Source organism: Carcharodon carcharias, chromosome 16 (assembly GCF_017639515.1).
Source record: "Carcharodon carcharias isolate sCarCar2 chromosome 16, sCarCar2.pri, whole genome shotgun sequence".
In the NCBI taxonomy this organism is placed as follows: Eukaryota; Metazoa; Chordata; class Chondrichthyes; order Lamniformes; family Lamnidae; genus Carcharodon; species Carcharodon carcharias.
Genome location: NC_054482.1, coordinates 113,672,506 through 113,688,194, shown reverse-complemented (window position 1 = coordinate 113,688,194; position 15,689 = coordinate 113,672,506). Strand labels below are relative to the sequence as shown.

The following is a 15,689-nucleotide window of genomic DNA, read 5'->3' as shown; positions in this document are numbered from 1 at the left end:
TTTCTGCTGCCCTTGTCCTTGTAGATGGGAGCGATCATGGGTTTGGAAGGTCCTGTCGGAGGAGGCTTGGTGAGCTCCTGCGGTGGGTTTTGGCCGGGATTTTACCCTCCTCGGGCGGTCTCTGCGGGGGTGGGCAGAGACGAGAGGTCAGCCACCACCCGCGATCGGGGCCCGTCCGCCATTTCACACTGGCGGGCTAATTAAGGCTCACCCGGCGCGGAAGACGTGCTGTGGGGCTGAGCGTTGCCTGTGGGGGTAGAGGGGAGGAGGGGAGGGGGAGCAGGGAGCTCTGCACCGGTAAAGCTCCCTGGAGGCACAGAGCTGACTCGGGACATGAAGGTGTTAAAAATTAAAAATAAAGAACTTTAAAATGTTATAAAACACGTCCCCTCATGTGACTCGGTCACATGGGCAGGGACATGTTATTAATGAAATGTTATAATGTTTATTTTATTTTTATTTGCTATTGGAAACCTCAATTATTACTTTAGTGGCCTTAATAGGCCCTTTAATTACTGGCGGGTGTGCTACCAGCTCCGGAGGGAGTGAATGTGATGCCAATCGAGCGGGGCTGCTTTGTCCTGGATGGTGTCAAGCTTCTTGAGTGTTGTGGGAGCTGCACTCATCCAGGCAAGTGGGGAATATTCCATCGCACGCCTGACTTGTGCCTTGTAGATGGTGGACAGGCTTTGGGGAGTCAGGAGGTAAGTTACTCGCTGCAGGATTCCCAGCCTCTGACCTGCTCTTGTGGCCACAGGGATGTATTTGCACTGGGGGCAGTTCAGTGAAGGTTCGCTAGGCTGATTCATGGGATGGAGGCTTATCTTATGAGGAAAGGTTGAGCAGGTTGGGCCTATACTCATTGTAGTTTAGGAGATCTTGAAACATATTCAATTCTGCAGTGGGTGGGGGGGCTTGACAGGGTGGACGCTAAACGAGTGTTTCCTCGTCCGGGGGAATCTAGAATTTAGGGACACTGTTTAAATATAAAGGGACCCCCATTTAAGACAGAGATGAGGAGGAATTTCCTCTCTCAGAGGGTCATTAATCTTTGGAATTCTCTTCCCCAGAGAGCAGTGGAGGCTGGGCCATCGAATATATTCAAGGCCGAGTTAGACAGATATTTCATCAACAAAGGAGTCAAGGGTTATGGCGGTGGGGGGGGGGTTGCAAGAAAGTGGAGTTGAGGCCAAGGTCAGATCAGATCAGCCATGATGTTACTGAATGGTGGAGCAGGCTCGAGGGGCCGAATGGCCTTGTCCTATTGCTCGGGGACGAGCACGCAAAGGCTCCCTGCTTCTCACCTGCCATCCCGTGATCCCTTCTAGAAGGGTCAACGGGTTTTGGCCGGATCGGCCAGAGGTTTTGGTGCTTCTCTGCCGGCCCCGCCCAAATGGCGGAAAGCTTGCACGTGATTGGCTGGTTCGGATCATTAATGAGGCTCAGCCACTTGGGCAAGGAGAACCTGAGGCACCACCCCCCCGCACCACCACCCCCCCCCACCCCTCCGCACTCTAACCCTCCATTCCGGGCACCACACTTCAGGGAGGATGTGGCCACATCAGAAAGGCTGCAAATAAGATTCACAAGAATGGTTCCAGGGGTGAGGAGCTGGAGTTTACGTGGATGGACTGGAGAAGCTGGGAATGTTTTCCTCAGAGAAGAAAAGGAGGTTAAGAGGAGGTCTGGAGAGAGAACCTGTTCCCATTGGTGAAAGGATCGAGAACCAGAGGGGAAAAGGTTTAAGATAATTGGTAAAAGCAGCAATGGCGACAGGAGGGAAAGATCTTCCACACAGCGAGTGTAGGGTCGGGACTGTGCTGGAGACCCTGTCAATCGGATGCTTTCCAAAGAGAATCAGGTGACTACCCGAAGAGAAAATAATTTTCAGGGTTATGGGGAAAGGGCAGGGCAGTGGGACTAGCTGAGTGGATCTTGCATGACGGGCTGAATGGCCTCCTTCTGCACTGTAAGCTTCCTCTGATTCGGTGAAGTCCACATCTTCAGGTGGAGTTGGGGGGGGGAGGCGGGGGGCGGGGGGGGATTGAAAGAAACTGCAGCTCACACGTCACTGTGACTGCACACTTAATCAGCAAGTGACTCACTGTGTGACCCCATAAAAGCAGGGACAGCTGAGCAGTGCACTGAGTTTACACACTGTGATATTAACCACAGCGCTACAGCAAAAGTAAACCACTGAGGACAAAGAACTTCAAATCATGTACATGCCTTAGCATGCCCTGGAATTCACATTGTAACTCTCTACTGATAAAACTATTGATTGCGCAAGATTACACAAAGACCACTTCTTAAAGAGTTGAAGTCCTCTGGAGTTAGTCATATATAACCGATTAAAACGCAATACAGGTTAGTGCATCGGAAAACAGCATTGCTTTAAGGCACAGTGAGGAGACTCTCCAACCTCGGTGCCCAACAGAAAGATTTGCATTGTCACAATTTTAATGAGCTGAGCTCACAAAGCACTTTCACACCGCAATGAATTATTCTGCAATGGTTGTGATTGGAAAATGCAGCAGCCTTTCCGCACAGCAAGATCCCAGAAAGATCATGACGAATGAGTGTTTTTGGTGGTGCCGGTTTGGGGAGCACCATTGGCCAGAAGATAAGGGACATCAACGTGCACATGAACCACCAGGACTCAGACAGGCTTTGCGTGTCTCATCTGGAGGGCGATAGTGCAACAAAAATTTAAATGGGGGGAATTTTTTTTAAAAATACAAACATGTTGTTGTGATCTGCAACGCATCAGCTGAAAAAGGTGGTGGAAACAGGTTCAATATCAACTTTCAAAAGGGAATTGGCTAAATATTGAAGGGGAAAACTTGCCGGACAACATAGAACGAGCAAGCGATTAGGATTAACTAAGTAGCTCTTTCAAAAGAGCCGGCACAGGCCCCAATGGGCAGAATGGCCCTTTTCAGTGCTGCATCATTACATGATTCAACAAACAGAAGGAAACGTTACAGCAGCTTCATAAGACCATAAGACATAGGAGCAGAAATTAGGCCATTCGGCCCATCGAGTCTGCTCCGCCATTCAATCATGGCTGGTAAGTTTCTCAACCCCGTTCTCCCGCCTTCTCCCCTTCGGGTAGAGATACAATCTTTGGGAGGCCATAGGGCAGGACTCTTCCAAAGTGGCTGTGTGCAGATAGTTCCTGTAGGCAAGTGTGGAGACGGGGAGGGGCGGGGGGGGGGGGGTGAAATTAAGGTCTGAACTGTCTTGGACACAAGAAAGGAAGAGGAGAAACTGAATGATCTTTCCAGAGGGAGGGTGACAAATGAAGGAACCAAATTCTGTGCAGTCAGTAGAACCACCCATGCAGCAGCAAAGGATCGCTGGTGCTATTTATATTGTTTCCTCCTTAACAACCATCACAGTAATCCCATTTACACGACATTTCTGAGTGACGTGGTAAGATGCTTTGCAAATGCAAGCTTTTCTTGTCTCATTAAGTTGTTAATAGCCCATTCTGTTACACAATAGACAGCGTCTAAACCTTCAAAGATAATCACTCACAGGGTGAAGATGTCGCTAGTCAGGCCACCATTTATTGCCCATCCCTACAGGCCCCGAGACATTGTTGTTGGGCCTTTTTGTATCCAATAACTACCGAGGTTCAGCTGAATGGCTTTCCAGGCCGTTCAATCACCCATGTTGACGCTACGCAAGTTCAGAATGGGGCCGTGGGACTGGAGTCCTATATAGGTTAGAAGGGGTTATGGCAACAGGTTTCTGTCTCTAACAGACATTAGTGAGCCACTTGGGGTTTTTACAACTGAAAGCTCCACAATGACTTATACAAATTACCAACTTTTAAATTTCCAAATTCATTTATTTTAAACTGAATTGTCAATGTTGATTTGGAACTCACATTCTCTGGATTACGAGTCCAATAACATAACCACCACACCACCCGCACATCCAAGTTAGTTCTTATGATTTTTCCACTGTGTAGTCACAGCAACGAATGACTCACCACGGCTAAACTCCTTCCGACACATTTTAAAAAAGCAAATGTGGCATCTACAGGATGGGCTCCGAGCAGATCTCCAATCTGTTGCCTCAGCGCTTTCAGACTCAGGTCAGGTAAAACCCTGCAAGATGAAATATAGATTAAATAAACATTCTACCTGTTTACAGAATTCCAACTCCCCAAATATAAGTCAATTATTCTCACTGATGCTCAGAAAATTATGTGTCAAAGAAAAAACAACAACCTTTATTTATACAGAGTCCTTAATATAATAGAGCATCCAAAACCCGATAGCGAGCCACACAAGGTATGAGGGTAGATGACCTCTTCCTTCTCTCTTTGGCAGTCCCTCTCGGGATCGAGGGTGACTTGCTTCCACTCCGGGTCGATGGGTTCTGGAATGGCGGATAAGTCCAACACACAATCTGCAAACCCAATCACGCCTGGAGCAGGTGGTGCTCCAAAGGGTTGGGTAGATGGGTTGTCTGGAGGTTTATACGCTCCCTCCGACCCCTTGACTTCACCTCTGCACAATCCAATCAGGAATCTCTCGATGTGTTCAGTGCCTTCCCGGATGAACCTTCTCCATTGCGGTCGGTCACAGACCTGAGTCTCCCACGACTCAGTGGGAATGTGTGATCTCTTCAGGGATGTTTTGAGGACATCCCTAAAACGTTTCCACCCTTCTCCTGGGTGTCTCGTGAGGCAACCGAGTTCCAAGTGGAGCAGTTGCTTCAGGAGTCCAACATCAGGCATACGAACGAGGTGTCCCACCCAGTGGGACTGGTTTTGAGTGATGCTGGGCAAGTTGGCTTGGGGGAGGATGCTGCTGTTGGACTATCCGCTCTTGACACCGGGTTTGGAGGATCTTGCGAAGGCTCCACTGGTGGTACTTCCCCAGTGCTTTCAGGTGTCTGCTGGAGGTCTTCCAAATCTCCGAAGCGTATAGTGGGCCGGGAGGGGTGGGGGGTTAGGTGAGGGGGCGTGGGCAGTGACAGGCATTACTACTGCTTGGTAAACCAATGGTGACCAAACATTTGGTCAGAGGTAGGTTGCAAAGGGGTGTCATAAAAGGAAGAAGGTGAGGTAGAGGGAGGGTATTCTAGCGCTTGGGGCTTAGGCAATGAAGACACAACCAGTAATCGGGGAGCAATCAAAATCAACAGTGCCGAAGAGGCCAGAGTTAGATGAGTGCAGATATCTTGGAGTGTTGTGTGGCTGGAGGTCATTACAGAGATCGGGAGGAGTGAGGCGATGGAGGGATTTAAAAACAAGGATCAGAATTTTTAAAATCAAGGCTTCACTTAACCAGGAGCTAATGTAGATCAGCGAGCACAGGGGTGATGGGTGAATGGGATCTGGTACAAAACTGGAAAACTAATTGAGTTATCTCCCTCCTTTGACTGCGCGATAGGTTGCTATAATGCTTCACCCCTGATAGAAGGTGGAGAGTTGGATGCCATGGACACACATATTTAAGAGGTCAGTTTTCCCAAATATTTTATGGTGAGTTTTTTTTTTAATTATAAAAAATAAGCTGAGATATTAAACCCTGTATTACTAGAACCTGCTGGCAATCAGCAACTCAGTATAGATCGGTATACAAGGAATGTGAGTGAGCAACAACACATTTGTAATTTTGTCTCAGTATGTAAGCAACCTGAGAAAACTTCTTGTAACCTTGGCAGCTCAGGAACAATAGAGTTTATTGTCCCAAGTACACAGTGCTTTTTATACAAGCATAGCAAGATCACAAATCAGGTAACCAGAGAAGGCAGGCAGCTGCAAACAAACAGCAAGCCCACCCACACACACACACACACACACACACACAAGACGACCAGACTGACAAATCAGTTGGGTTGATAAAGACATTAAGCTGTCCATCTTTCCCCCAGAGACGAACTGTATTTCCAACATTTTATGTCAGACTTCCACTAATCACAATGGCTCCACATACCTCATCTGGAGAAAGCAATCCTGGAATACTCGCGGCTCCCCGCTCTTTACACAATGCTGGGCAGTCCTGTAGCTTTGCTACACAGCATCACCCCTTGTCCAGCCACAGTGTTACAATTAGTCCCTCACCAGCATCACAATCCGTCAAGTATCAGCGGCAAGTTTTATAATAATCATTCTTTAATACAGCACAAGCACTGTATAATACAGGATCGGACTTCTGAATCTGCCTTGAAGCGGTTCAATCTCTAGAAGGATATCATTGCAGCTACAATCCACTTGGAACCGAAGGATGTGCAGGACTGTTTGTCTCGTAACATTTGGCCTCTTCACAATGAGTACTTGACATCGGGAATGTCGTTCTCACATACTGCATTAACCAATTAAACTACTTGCTTCAGCATAGATCTAAAAGGTTACACTGATGGGTACAAAGAGTGTTTAAAGAGCACGAGATCAATGTGATTGGGAAGGACACAATGACTGATACAGAGTTAATTTTTTAAAATGGAGAAATTGTGGAAAGGTTATATTGATAAGAATGGTGAGCATCACGTAAACATACAACTTTAAATAACTGTAAACTACAAAGTTAATTTAATAATAAAGTGTTTTCAATTAATTTCATATTCTGCTGAACAAAAATTAAAAAGAGCAGGGGGATATTTTTGTTTTTATGCTGCATTTTTAGACTAGGATTATGCTACTGAGGCTAACGATCATACCAAAGAACATGCTCATGCTTAGGAAATTGGTCAGGAAGCGGTTGTAGGAAAAAAAGGATAGTGGATATTGAAACAAGTGATCCAGACAACTGCACATGTGAGGGATAAACAGCACTGAGCAGAATGGCCTCTTTCTGTGCTGTAGTTAGTTGTGTAGTGAAAGGGTGAAATTGAATGAACAATAGGTTTTGTCCGTAATGAACAATCCACAAACTAAAGTGCATTCAGAGAAATTGGGAGGAGTGGACAAAACACTTGAAGGAAGGTAGCCTACAGAGCAATGAATGAATGATTATAATGAAATTTGTAACTGATACTTGACCGGTTGGAGCACCCACTCCCAGAGGTCTCTGGATGGTCACCTTGGCCAGTCTCTGGAGCAGACCCACCAGGAGATCCTCCGACCATCACACACCACCATCCCCACCAACCCCCTCCCCCTCCTTGCCCTCCTTCCTTCAGTGCCCAACAATCAGCCCCATTGGGGGTTGAAGTAGAGCCAAGAGCTTGAGGAGCATCCCCTTCAAATCGCGAAAGGGGAGCTGAAGCTGCGCACAGCAAAGAAAAATACAAAACACAGAGTCATCCAGGCTGCAAGTGAGCATGATATTGGATTACATTCAGAAAAATTGATTCAATTTTAATCCTCACCTGACAAACCCGGCTGAGATGAACTTGCTAATGGTGTGGTTAGAAACCGTGTTTAATTTACTGTTCCACAATTCAGCTGGGACACAGAGGACGTGAAGCTCTAAGACCTGAAACAGTTCATAATGTGAAAGCCATGAATACACAATAGCCCAACAATGTAATTATATCTTAACATGATCAATAACCCGAGTAACTGCCACAACAAAGGAAGCTGATTGTACTCAGCGGAGGCAGACAAGGCAATCACAGTTGCAAAAATAAACAGCTATAATGGTTTTAAATCACTGCTGGGATTACACTGCTGTATCAGCAGGTCTAGTTAACTGCAATGCTATTAATGGACTGCAGTATGAGTATTGACGTTAATAACAATGCTGTACAATTTCACCACAGTGCCAAACTTCTCCGGCAGAATCTCTAATCAAACAGTTTACACAGATCGAAGAGGCGGCGCAAAATTTTTAAAGTACTCACAATCACAATACACCAATTGGCAACAGAAGTTCATATTGATATCCTTCTAGAAATTAAAGACTGAATGAGCATTGCACAGGCTCTGCAATATGCCCAGATGCAATTGTGAGCAGTTCACATCGGTGCAGCCTGTGCCCAATTCCTACTTATATATTTGCATAACCTAGGGGACATGATAATGTGTCACTCTTGAATTAAAACTGGATATTGTATCTTTTGCAAATGGTACTACACCCACTAATCCTAACTTTCCAAAAACATTCCAAGGTGACATTTGGTTAGACGAGGCCATGAATGAATAATTAATCTGCTTTATTTCACAGTCAACAAGAGAATGTATGAGGGTCATGTTATGGCAGACGGGTGGTAAATACCAAGCTGCCCAAATCCCAGAGGGAAACTTGAAGCAGCTGCCACGACCATTTTACAATTTGCATTTATTGCAAGATGCGGGTTTTGAATTCAATAAAAAGGCAGCCACCAAGTCTCATAGCTTCTTACAAAACTAAATTAAACTTTATTAATAGAAGAAATTGTTTTAAGCACATAGAGATCTACAAATTACTATTATGATAACTTCTAAATCCCCTAATGAATCTAACCCCAGTTAGATCTTCATTAAGGCAACAGTGAAACACCTAAATTTAAACAGAGCCAGTTTAGATTTAAAACCAATTTAGAACCAACTTAGATTTAAACACACATTCTGGATAGTTGAATTCAAAGTGAGTTTTCTCAGCTTCAGTTCCTTGTAGACAGCAGTTTGAGGCTTGGATGCTGGAGGCTTTTCACACTTGTTAAATCTTAGAATGCCTGCCCTTATACACAGCCTTCTCTCCTTTATACATATTTTCCCCTTTGAATGTAAATTCCCATTGTTTCACTATGTCTTTGGGCTTTACCTCTCTAATAATAAAAAAATCTATCATAGCATACACTTTTACCAGTAATCTTTGGGAAAAATAAACACACTGTTTCTTAATTTCTCCTAGCTAGGTGAAATATTTCACCCACCACCCCACCCACCCCCCCCCCCCCTTTGAATTCAAGCCAGTCTGGTTTATTTAAAAATGCAAAAGTTCCCTTTAAACCTTGCATTCTAAAACATCCCCCATGTTTACCTACTTAACATTTCAAACCTAGCTTATTTTCTGATACATCAAAGCCTTCAGACCAGCTGCCTTTAATTCAATTAAGTCACACACACACGTAGACTTAGACACAGATCCCACTATTACTCCACTTTATAATAAATTCTAATAGCATTATGAAAATTATTATATTTTCCTGACAGTCATGAGTCTGTGGAACTATCTCCTCCAGACAGTGGTAGAGGCAGGATCATTAGATATTTTTAAGGCTGAGTTAGATATTCTTCGGGGTCAGGAAGGAAAATAGCATCGAGGCCATAGTCAGATCAGCTGTGATCTTACTGAATGGCAGAGCAGGATCGGAGGGGCCGAATGGCCTACTCCTGCTCCTAATTCATACATTCATACAAGTTATAATCAGACTCATTTAATTAATTCAACCACCAAAACATAGCAATTGAACACGTAACTTTAAAATATAATTATAGATATTATCTCTCCATGATTTTTTTTTGCCATTTAAATTAGATTATTACATTTAAGGGTTTTATTAAAGCAAAGTCTAAGACAAAGGCACTGAGGCAAAAGCTGGTTAAAATGCTAATAAGCTAGTCTTTGAACTTGTTTCCCAACAACTATATCCCTGGATGAGTGCAGCTCCAACTTCACTCAAGAAGCTCAACATCATCCAGGACAAAGCAGCCCACTTGATTGGCACCCCATCCAACACCATAGCAAAGTGGTAGCTGTGTGTACCATCTACAAGATGCACTGCAGGAACTCACCCAACCTCCTTAGGCAGTAACTTCCAAATCAACAACCACTGCCCTCTAGAAGGATAAGGGCAGCAGCTACATGGGAACAGCACCACCTGGAAGTTTCCCTCCAAATCACTCACCGTCCTGACTTGGAAATATATTGCCGTTCCTTCACTGTCGCTGGGTCAAAATCCTGGAACTCCCTCCCTAACAGCACTGTGGGTGTACCTACACCACATGGACTGCAGCAGTTCTGGAAGGCAGCTCACCACCACCTTCTCAAGGGCAATTAGGGATGGGCAATAAATGCTGGCCCAGCCAGCAAAGCCCACATCCCATGAAAGAGTAAAAAAAAAGGCTATCTCAGTAATCCTTGCATAATAATAAATAAATCACACTTCACAATATCAGAGGGTTTTCTTGCTTCACCTAAACAATGACTTCTGACTAATCTCCTGCACTCTACAGCCTTTGCTGACTGTCGGCTGACCTGATTGTCCTCCCAGCTTGAAAAGGTTTGGTTGACTAGTTGTTTTGTTACTTTCAACTGCTCAAGTTAAAACTTAAGGAGAGGACCAAGGTCATACACCCACTGCCAAGCAGCCAGGACCAGAGACTTCCCAACGCAATGGGTGTGAGGTGCTTACTGATTACAGAGATTGACAACTAATACATTGATTAGTGCAGCCTTTGGGAAACAAGTTCAAAGACTGGCTTACGAGCATTTTAACCAGCTTTCGTTTTAAATTTTGCTTTTAAATAAAATCCTTAAATGTAACGCTCATTTCCAAATCCTTTTGCTGCAAATGGCAAAAAAGAAATCACAAAGGGTGATGATATTGACATGCATGTATTACCTGACTAAAAAAGACTTACTTCAGGTCTCACAAACTTGTCCCATTTATGTCCCCTTTCTCCAGCATGAATTCCAGTCCACGTGCATTATGCAAATTACCATTAACTTGTCATGCTGTAATTATAACCTGCAACCAGGTTCTGGTATTTAATTATAAAATGCTTTGCTTTTACATTATTTAAGGACAAAATGTTGAATTTGCTAAGCTGTTGGAATAGACTAAATTTAATGGTGCTCAAATTATCCCTCCTCACCTGTAGACAACCCTTGATGTTGACTTCCCATGTGCATCGCCCCTTGACATTCAACAGCATTACCATCGCTGATCCTTCCAACATACCAGGAGTCTCACCCCCTCCGCACATTGCCCTCGAGGTGGCTGTGGTGGGGACGAGACCGTTGTTCACCTCCTTGTGGATTGTGCCTTTGCGAAGAAGATCTAGAGAGAGATGAAGTGGTTTCTGTCAAGGTTCATCCCGAGCAGTTCTGTGACACAGGACTCTGTGCTCTACGGGCTGTTCCCAGGGACACACACACCGAGACAAACATCAGCTGCAGCTGGAGGATCATCAACTTGGTGAAAGACGCTCTTTGGTCTGCCTGAAACTTGTTTATCTTCCAGTGCAAAGAGTCGTCCCCGACCAAGTGTTGCAGACTGGCACATTCCAAGGTCCAGGACTACGTGCTGAGGGACGCACTAAAGCTTGGGGCAGCCACCACAAATGGGGAAGGGTCACTGTCTAAGACATTTCTGCCATAGTGCACCAAGGGGTTGGGAATTGTACAGACCCCTCGGGCTGTACAGCTCACAATGAATGTATGCAGTGGATACTAATTGTATTATAATTGTATTGAAGCACCTCAGAGTGCAACATGATGTATGTTGATAACTCTAATACCATTGCACTGTCTGATTGTCTGCATTGACCATATTGAAATGATTGTAATATTCATTGATTGTACTGAAGCACCTCGTGATCCATGTGTAAAAGTTGAATCTGATTGTACTTTTTGTGATGGTGATTTAGAGATGTTTTGTAATGTTCTTCCAGATATTTTGTGAATAAAGTATATCTTTCAAAAAAAAAGCTACAAGATGCAAGAACTCACCAAGCCTCTTTAGCACCTTCCAAACCCACAACCAGTACCATCTAGGAGGACAAGGGCAGCTGATACATGAGAACACCAACACCTGGAGGTCCCCCTACAAGCCACTCACCATCCTGATTTAGGTCTTCACTGTCACCGGGTCAAAATCATGGAACTCCCTCCCTAACAGCATTGTGGGAGGTCACAAAAGGGAGACCAGCCAGGAATGCATATGAGTTGTTGGATCTAGATGCAAGGAAGGCTTAAATGAGGGTTTCAGCAGCAGATAAGCTGAGACAGGTGCGAAGTTACAGAGACTTAATGGTGGTGTAAATATGCAAGGCCCAGAAGAAAAATCAGAGGCCCTGGAGCTTCTCTTGTTTTCGGGCCAGGTGTGTAGTTATACTGATATAAAAGGCACCAATCATTCATAAGGGATTGGGTAAACATGTTGTGGGTTAATTTATTGAGACTCAGCACATGAGAACAAATTTACATGGGTATAATGCTTGAAGACATCAGCAGCAGCGCTGCTTATGGGTTTGTGCGCGCTCTGCTGAAAAGCAAAAGTGAAACTAAGACTGGATCACAGGACACACTTCCCTTCTAGTGATGTCACGCTGTTATCCCTTAAAGGCATATTACAATGTGGCCCACTGATCACATTACATAACAGATTTAAATTATTTAATTTAAATAAGTTCAACAATTCTGTTGGTTCTGGAAATTCAATTTGTTTTGTGTACACAGTACCAATGCTATTACAATTGAATATGAAATGTTAATACTGCACAGATGGGCAGTATTATCATGGACACTTAAAAACAAAAGTCATGACAAAAATCGGGAGCAGGGGTTGCATTGGGAATGTTCAGCTCCAAGTTCCTCTACATCTGTGACTTCTGACCCACCCAATCAGAGGTCACCTATTTTCTCAGGCTCCTAGCACTAGGCTGCTATCCCAAGAAAGTGAACATAGAATTAGGTTCAAAAGCGTAATCTCCTCTGACCCATTCCAGTAGCTCGTTTGCATGCAGTATCCAGTCAACAAGGTACTTAGCCGAATGCTGCTGATCATCTTCCAAACCAATGGCCACTACTATCTAGAAGAACAAGGGCAGCAGATACATGGGAACACCACCACCTGAAAGTTCCCCTCCAAGTCACTCACCATCCTGATTTGGAAATATATCACCGTTCCTTCACTGTCACTGGGTCAAAATCCTGGAACTCCCTCCCTAACAGCTCTGTGGGTGTACCTACACCACATGGGCTGCAGCGGTTCAAGAAGGCAGCTCACCACCACCTTCTCAAGGGCAATTAGGGATGGGCAATAAATGCTGGCCCAGCCAGGGAAGCCCACACCCCATGAATTAATTTTAAAAAGATATAAGTTATGCGGGGAGGCAATATCATTGTGGTATTGTCGCTGGGCTACTAATCCAGAGACTAGGGGTAATGCTCTGGGGACCAGGGTTCACATTCCTCCACAGCAAAATTTGAATCCAATAAAAATCTGGAATTAAGAGTCTGATGACAAACTTGAAACCATTGCCGATTGTCATAAAAACCCACCTGGTTCACTAATACCCCTTTAGGGAAGGAAATCTGCCCTCCTTACCTGGTCTGGCCCACATGTGACTCCAGACCCACAGCAACGTGGTTAACTCTTAAAATGCCCTCTGAACAAGGGCACTTAGGGATGGGCAATAAATACCGGCCTAGCCAGCGATGCCCACATGAATGAATAATTTTTTTAAAAAGAGACAGAATTGTAGGCAGGAGAGACAAGAAAGTACACGTCAGCCCCAATAATCATAGGGGTGGGGGAAGAGGATAATGTAGGGGAGGCCGAGAACCTCTGACAAACCCAGAAAGGTGGGGAACTGAAGGTCCTGCATTTATAAATGCTGGACCTCATTAACATGTGTAACTCCTCTCCCTTCTGTCCTGGTCACCTCACCGTTCTCAGCTTTTCCCTCGTCAAAGCAAAGCCACAGAGGAATCTCTAATGGAAACAAGGGGCTGGATTTTGCCATCGGCGAGGAGGGGGCAGGGCCTGCTCACTAACGGCAAAATGACTCAGGATGATGTCAGGGGAACCCCCAACGTCATCCCACCCCATTTAAATATTCAGGAAGGCGGGGACACAGCGAGATCAGCTGTCCACCCGCCGACCTGTCAATGGCCAATTGAGGCCGTTGACAGGATAATTAAAACAATTAAAGGACCTGCCCGTCCAACCTTAATATTGGCGGACAGGCCAGGAGCCCAGGTGGCAAATAGAGAAAACATGAAACCTCAGCCACCGGCGGGATAAGGTTTCATGTCGGGTTTAAAAAAGTTTATTAAAGTTTCAGTGAAATTTATTAACATGTCCCATCTCATGTTACATTGTCACATGAGGGGGACATGTTAAGGATTTTATTATTTTTCTATTTTTAATGTTTGTACAGCTGTCAGCGATCTCCCTGAGGCTGCACTTAGCCTCAGGGAGATGTGCGCACTCTCGCATTTGGGGAATCCTTCCCCCCCCCCCGCACAGGAAGCGCATAGCACTTCCTGCCGGGCGTCACGCTGGACGGGCCTTAATTGGCCCGTCCACTTAAAATGGCGGTGCGGCCCGCTTCTCCGGCAGGGATTGGCTCCCCGCCCGCCGGAGATTGGGTTGGGCCCGCCCACCTGACAGGCAGAAAATTCTGCCCATGGAACGTGCCTTGTGCTTTTACGGCTGAACTATGCTTACTTGACTACGGCAGAAGATTCTTGAATACAAGTACGTCGGATTCCTGCGAAATACATCGGTCCCCACCCCGAGATGTATTTTGTGGTCCACTGTGCAGAGTTTCATTTATTCTTTCCTAATTGCCCTTAGCTGAGTGGCTCGCTAGGCCATTTCAGAGGGCAGTTAAGAACCAACCACATTGCTGTGGGCCTGGAGTCACGTATAGTGCAGGCCAGGTAAGGAGGGCAGATTTCTTCCTCTAAAGAGCGTTAGTGCACCAGATGGGTTTTCACAGCAGTCGATGACAGTTTCGCGGTCATCATTACTGAGACAAGCTTTATATTCCAAGTTTATTAATTGACTTTAAAGTCCACCAACTGCCCTGGTGGAATTTGAACCCATGTCCCCCAGACCATCCAGCCTGGGCCTCTGGATTACTAGCCCGGTGGTATTACCATCTCACTCCCCGTCACTCCAGTGTACTCGATAAAAGGTGGTGGGCAAGAAAGTTAGTGGGAAGGTTATGTTTCTGGGCCAGAAGAAGCAGGAAATCGCCCACTTGCCACAGCCACAGGCCCTGTGCCATCCTCAGCTGATGCCTCCTCTGCCAAACCTTGCCCTCCTTCTCTGCGCGCAACCCAATTCAGGGTAAGCGCATATTCTACAGTTGTCATGCATTTTATTTTTTGCACTCTCCTGCACACACTGCGCCAAATACGATCAGAAACTCATGATGTCAACGTTTCCTTAAAAAATAATAAGATACATGGACCTCTGCAGGTTGACCGGTTGCCTCTGCCTTACTGAGCTTTACCTTGCCTGGTGTATCCAGCGGTTTCACACCTCCGCCCACTGCGTGCATATCTGTGCCCACCCATGCCAGCCCGGCCAACCCTGTGCAGGTATTCGACTGACGGACAGCATCACCAACCAACGGAAAGCTGAAACCTCACGTCAATCGAGCACAGCTCCCTCACCCTCTCTGCGTTACTCCGCCCCCTCAGGCCCAGCAGGGGAAATAAGCCAGAGGCGGAAGGAAAGAAGGGTTAGTTTATCAGCGGAACCATGAATAATCCACGGCATTGACTTTTTAATCTAGAAAAGGAGGGTTTATTTGAGCCTGGGCCCTCCTATGGCGCGGACCCCAGGTTTTGCACCTTGTGCACCCCCCCAACCCACCTCTTCCGGGTCCTTCCGATGAGGTCAGAAGGTCACCTCAGGATGAAATGTGACACGAAGGATGTGCACAGACTGGCATAATCTCAGATTGTTTCCGGAAAGGGGGATGGAGTCAGAAGCTCGGGAATGGAGGTTGGAACCGGGACTAAAACAATGGCTTCAGTCGTCCCAATATTTAGTTGAAG

General features: G+C 45.6%; 1 protein-coding gene across 2 annotated transcripts in view; it reads right to left on the bottom strand.

Moving 5' to 3' along the window:
- The window catches only part of spata1 (spermatogenesis associated 1), a 65,247-nt gene that overhangs the window by 33,449 nt on the left and 16,109 nt on the right, over nt 1-15,689 (bottom strand). Inside the window, exons 1-3 of one of the 2 annotated variants that reach the window (XM_041208511.1) lie at nt 10,766-10,910; nt 7,333-7,439; nt 4,001-4,118 (exon numbers count right to left, since the gene is read on the bottom strand). In XM_041208511.1, coding sequence (XP_041064445.1) covers nt 4,001-4,118; nt 7,333-7,439; nt 10,766-10,876 — 336 coding nt within the window. In that variant the 5' untranslated portion in view covers nt 10,877-10,910. Of the gene's footprint in view, nt 1-4,000; nt 4,119-7,332; nt 7,440-10,765; nt 10,911-15,689 lie in introns of those variants that run through there. The other variant, XM_041208512.1, reaches the window with a different exon arrangement.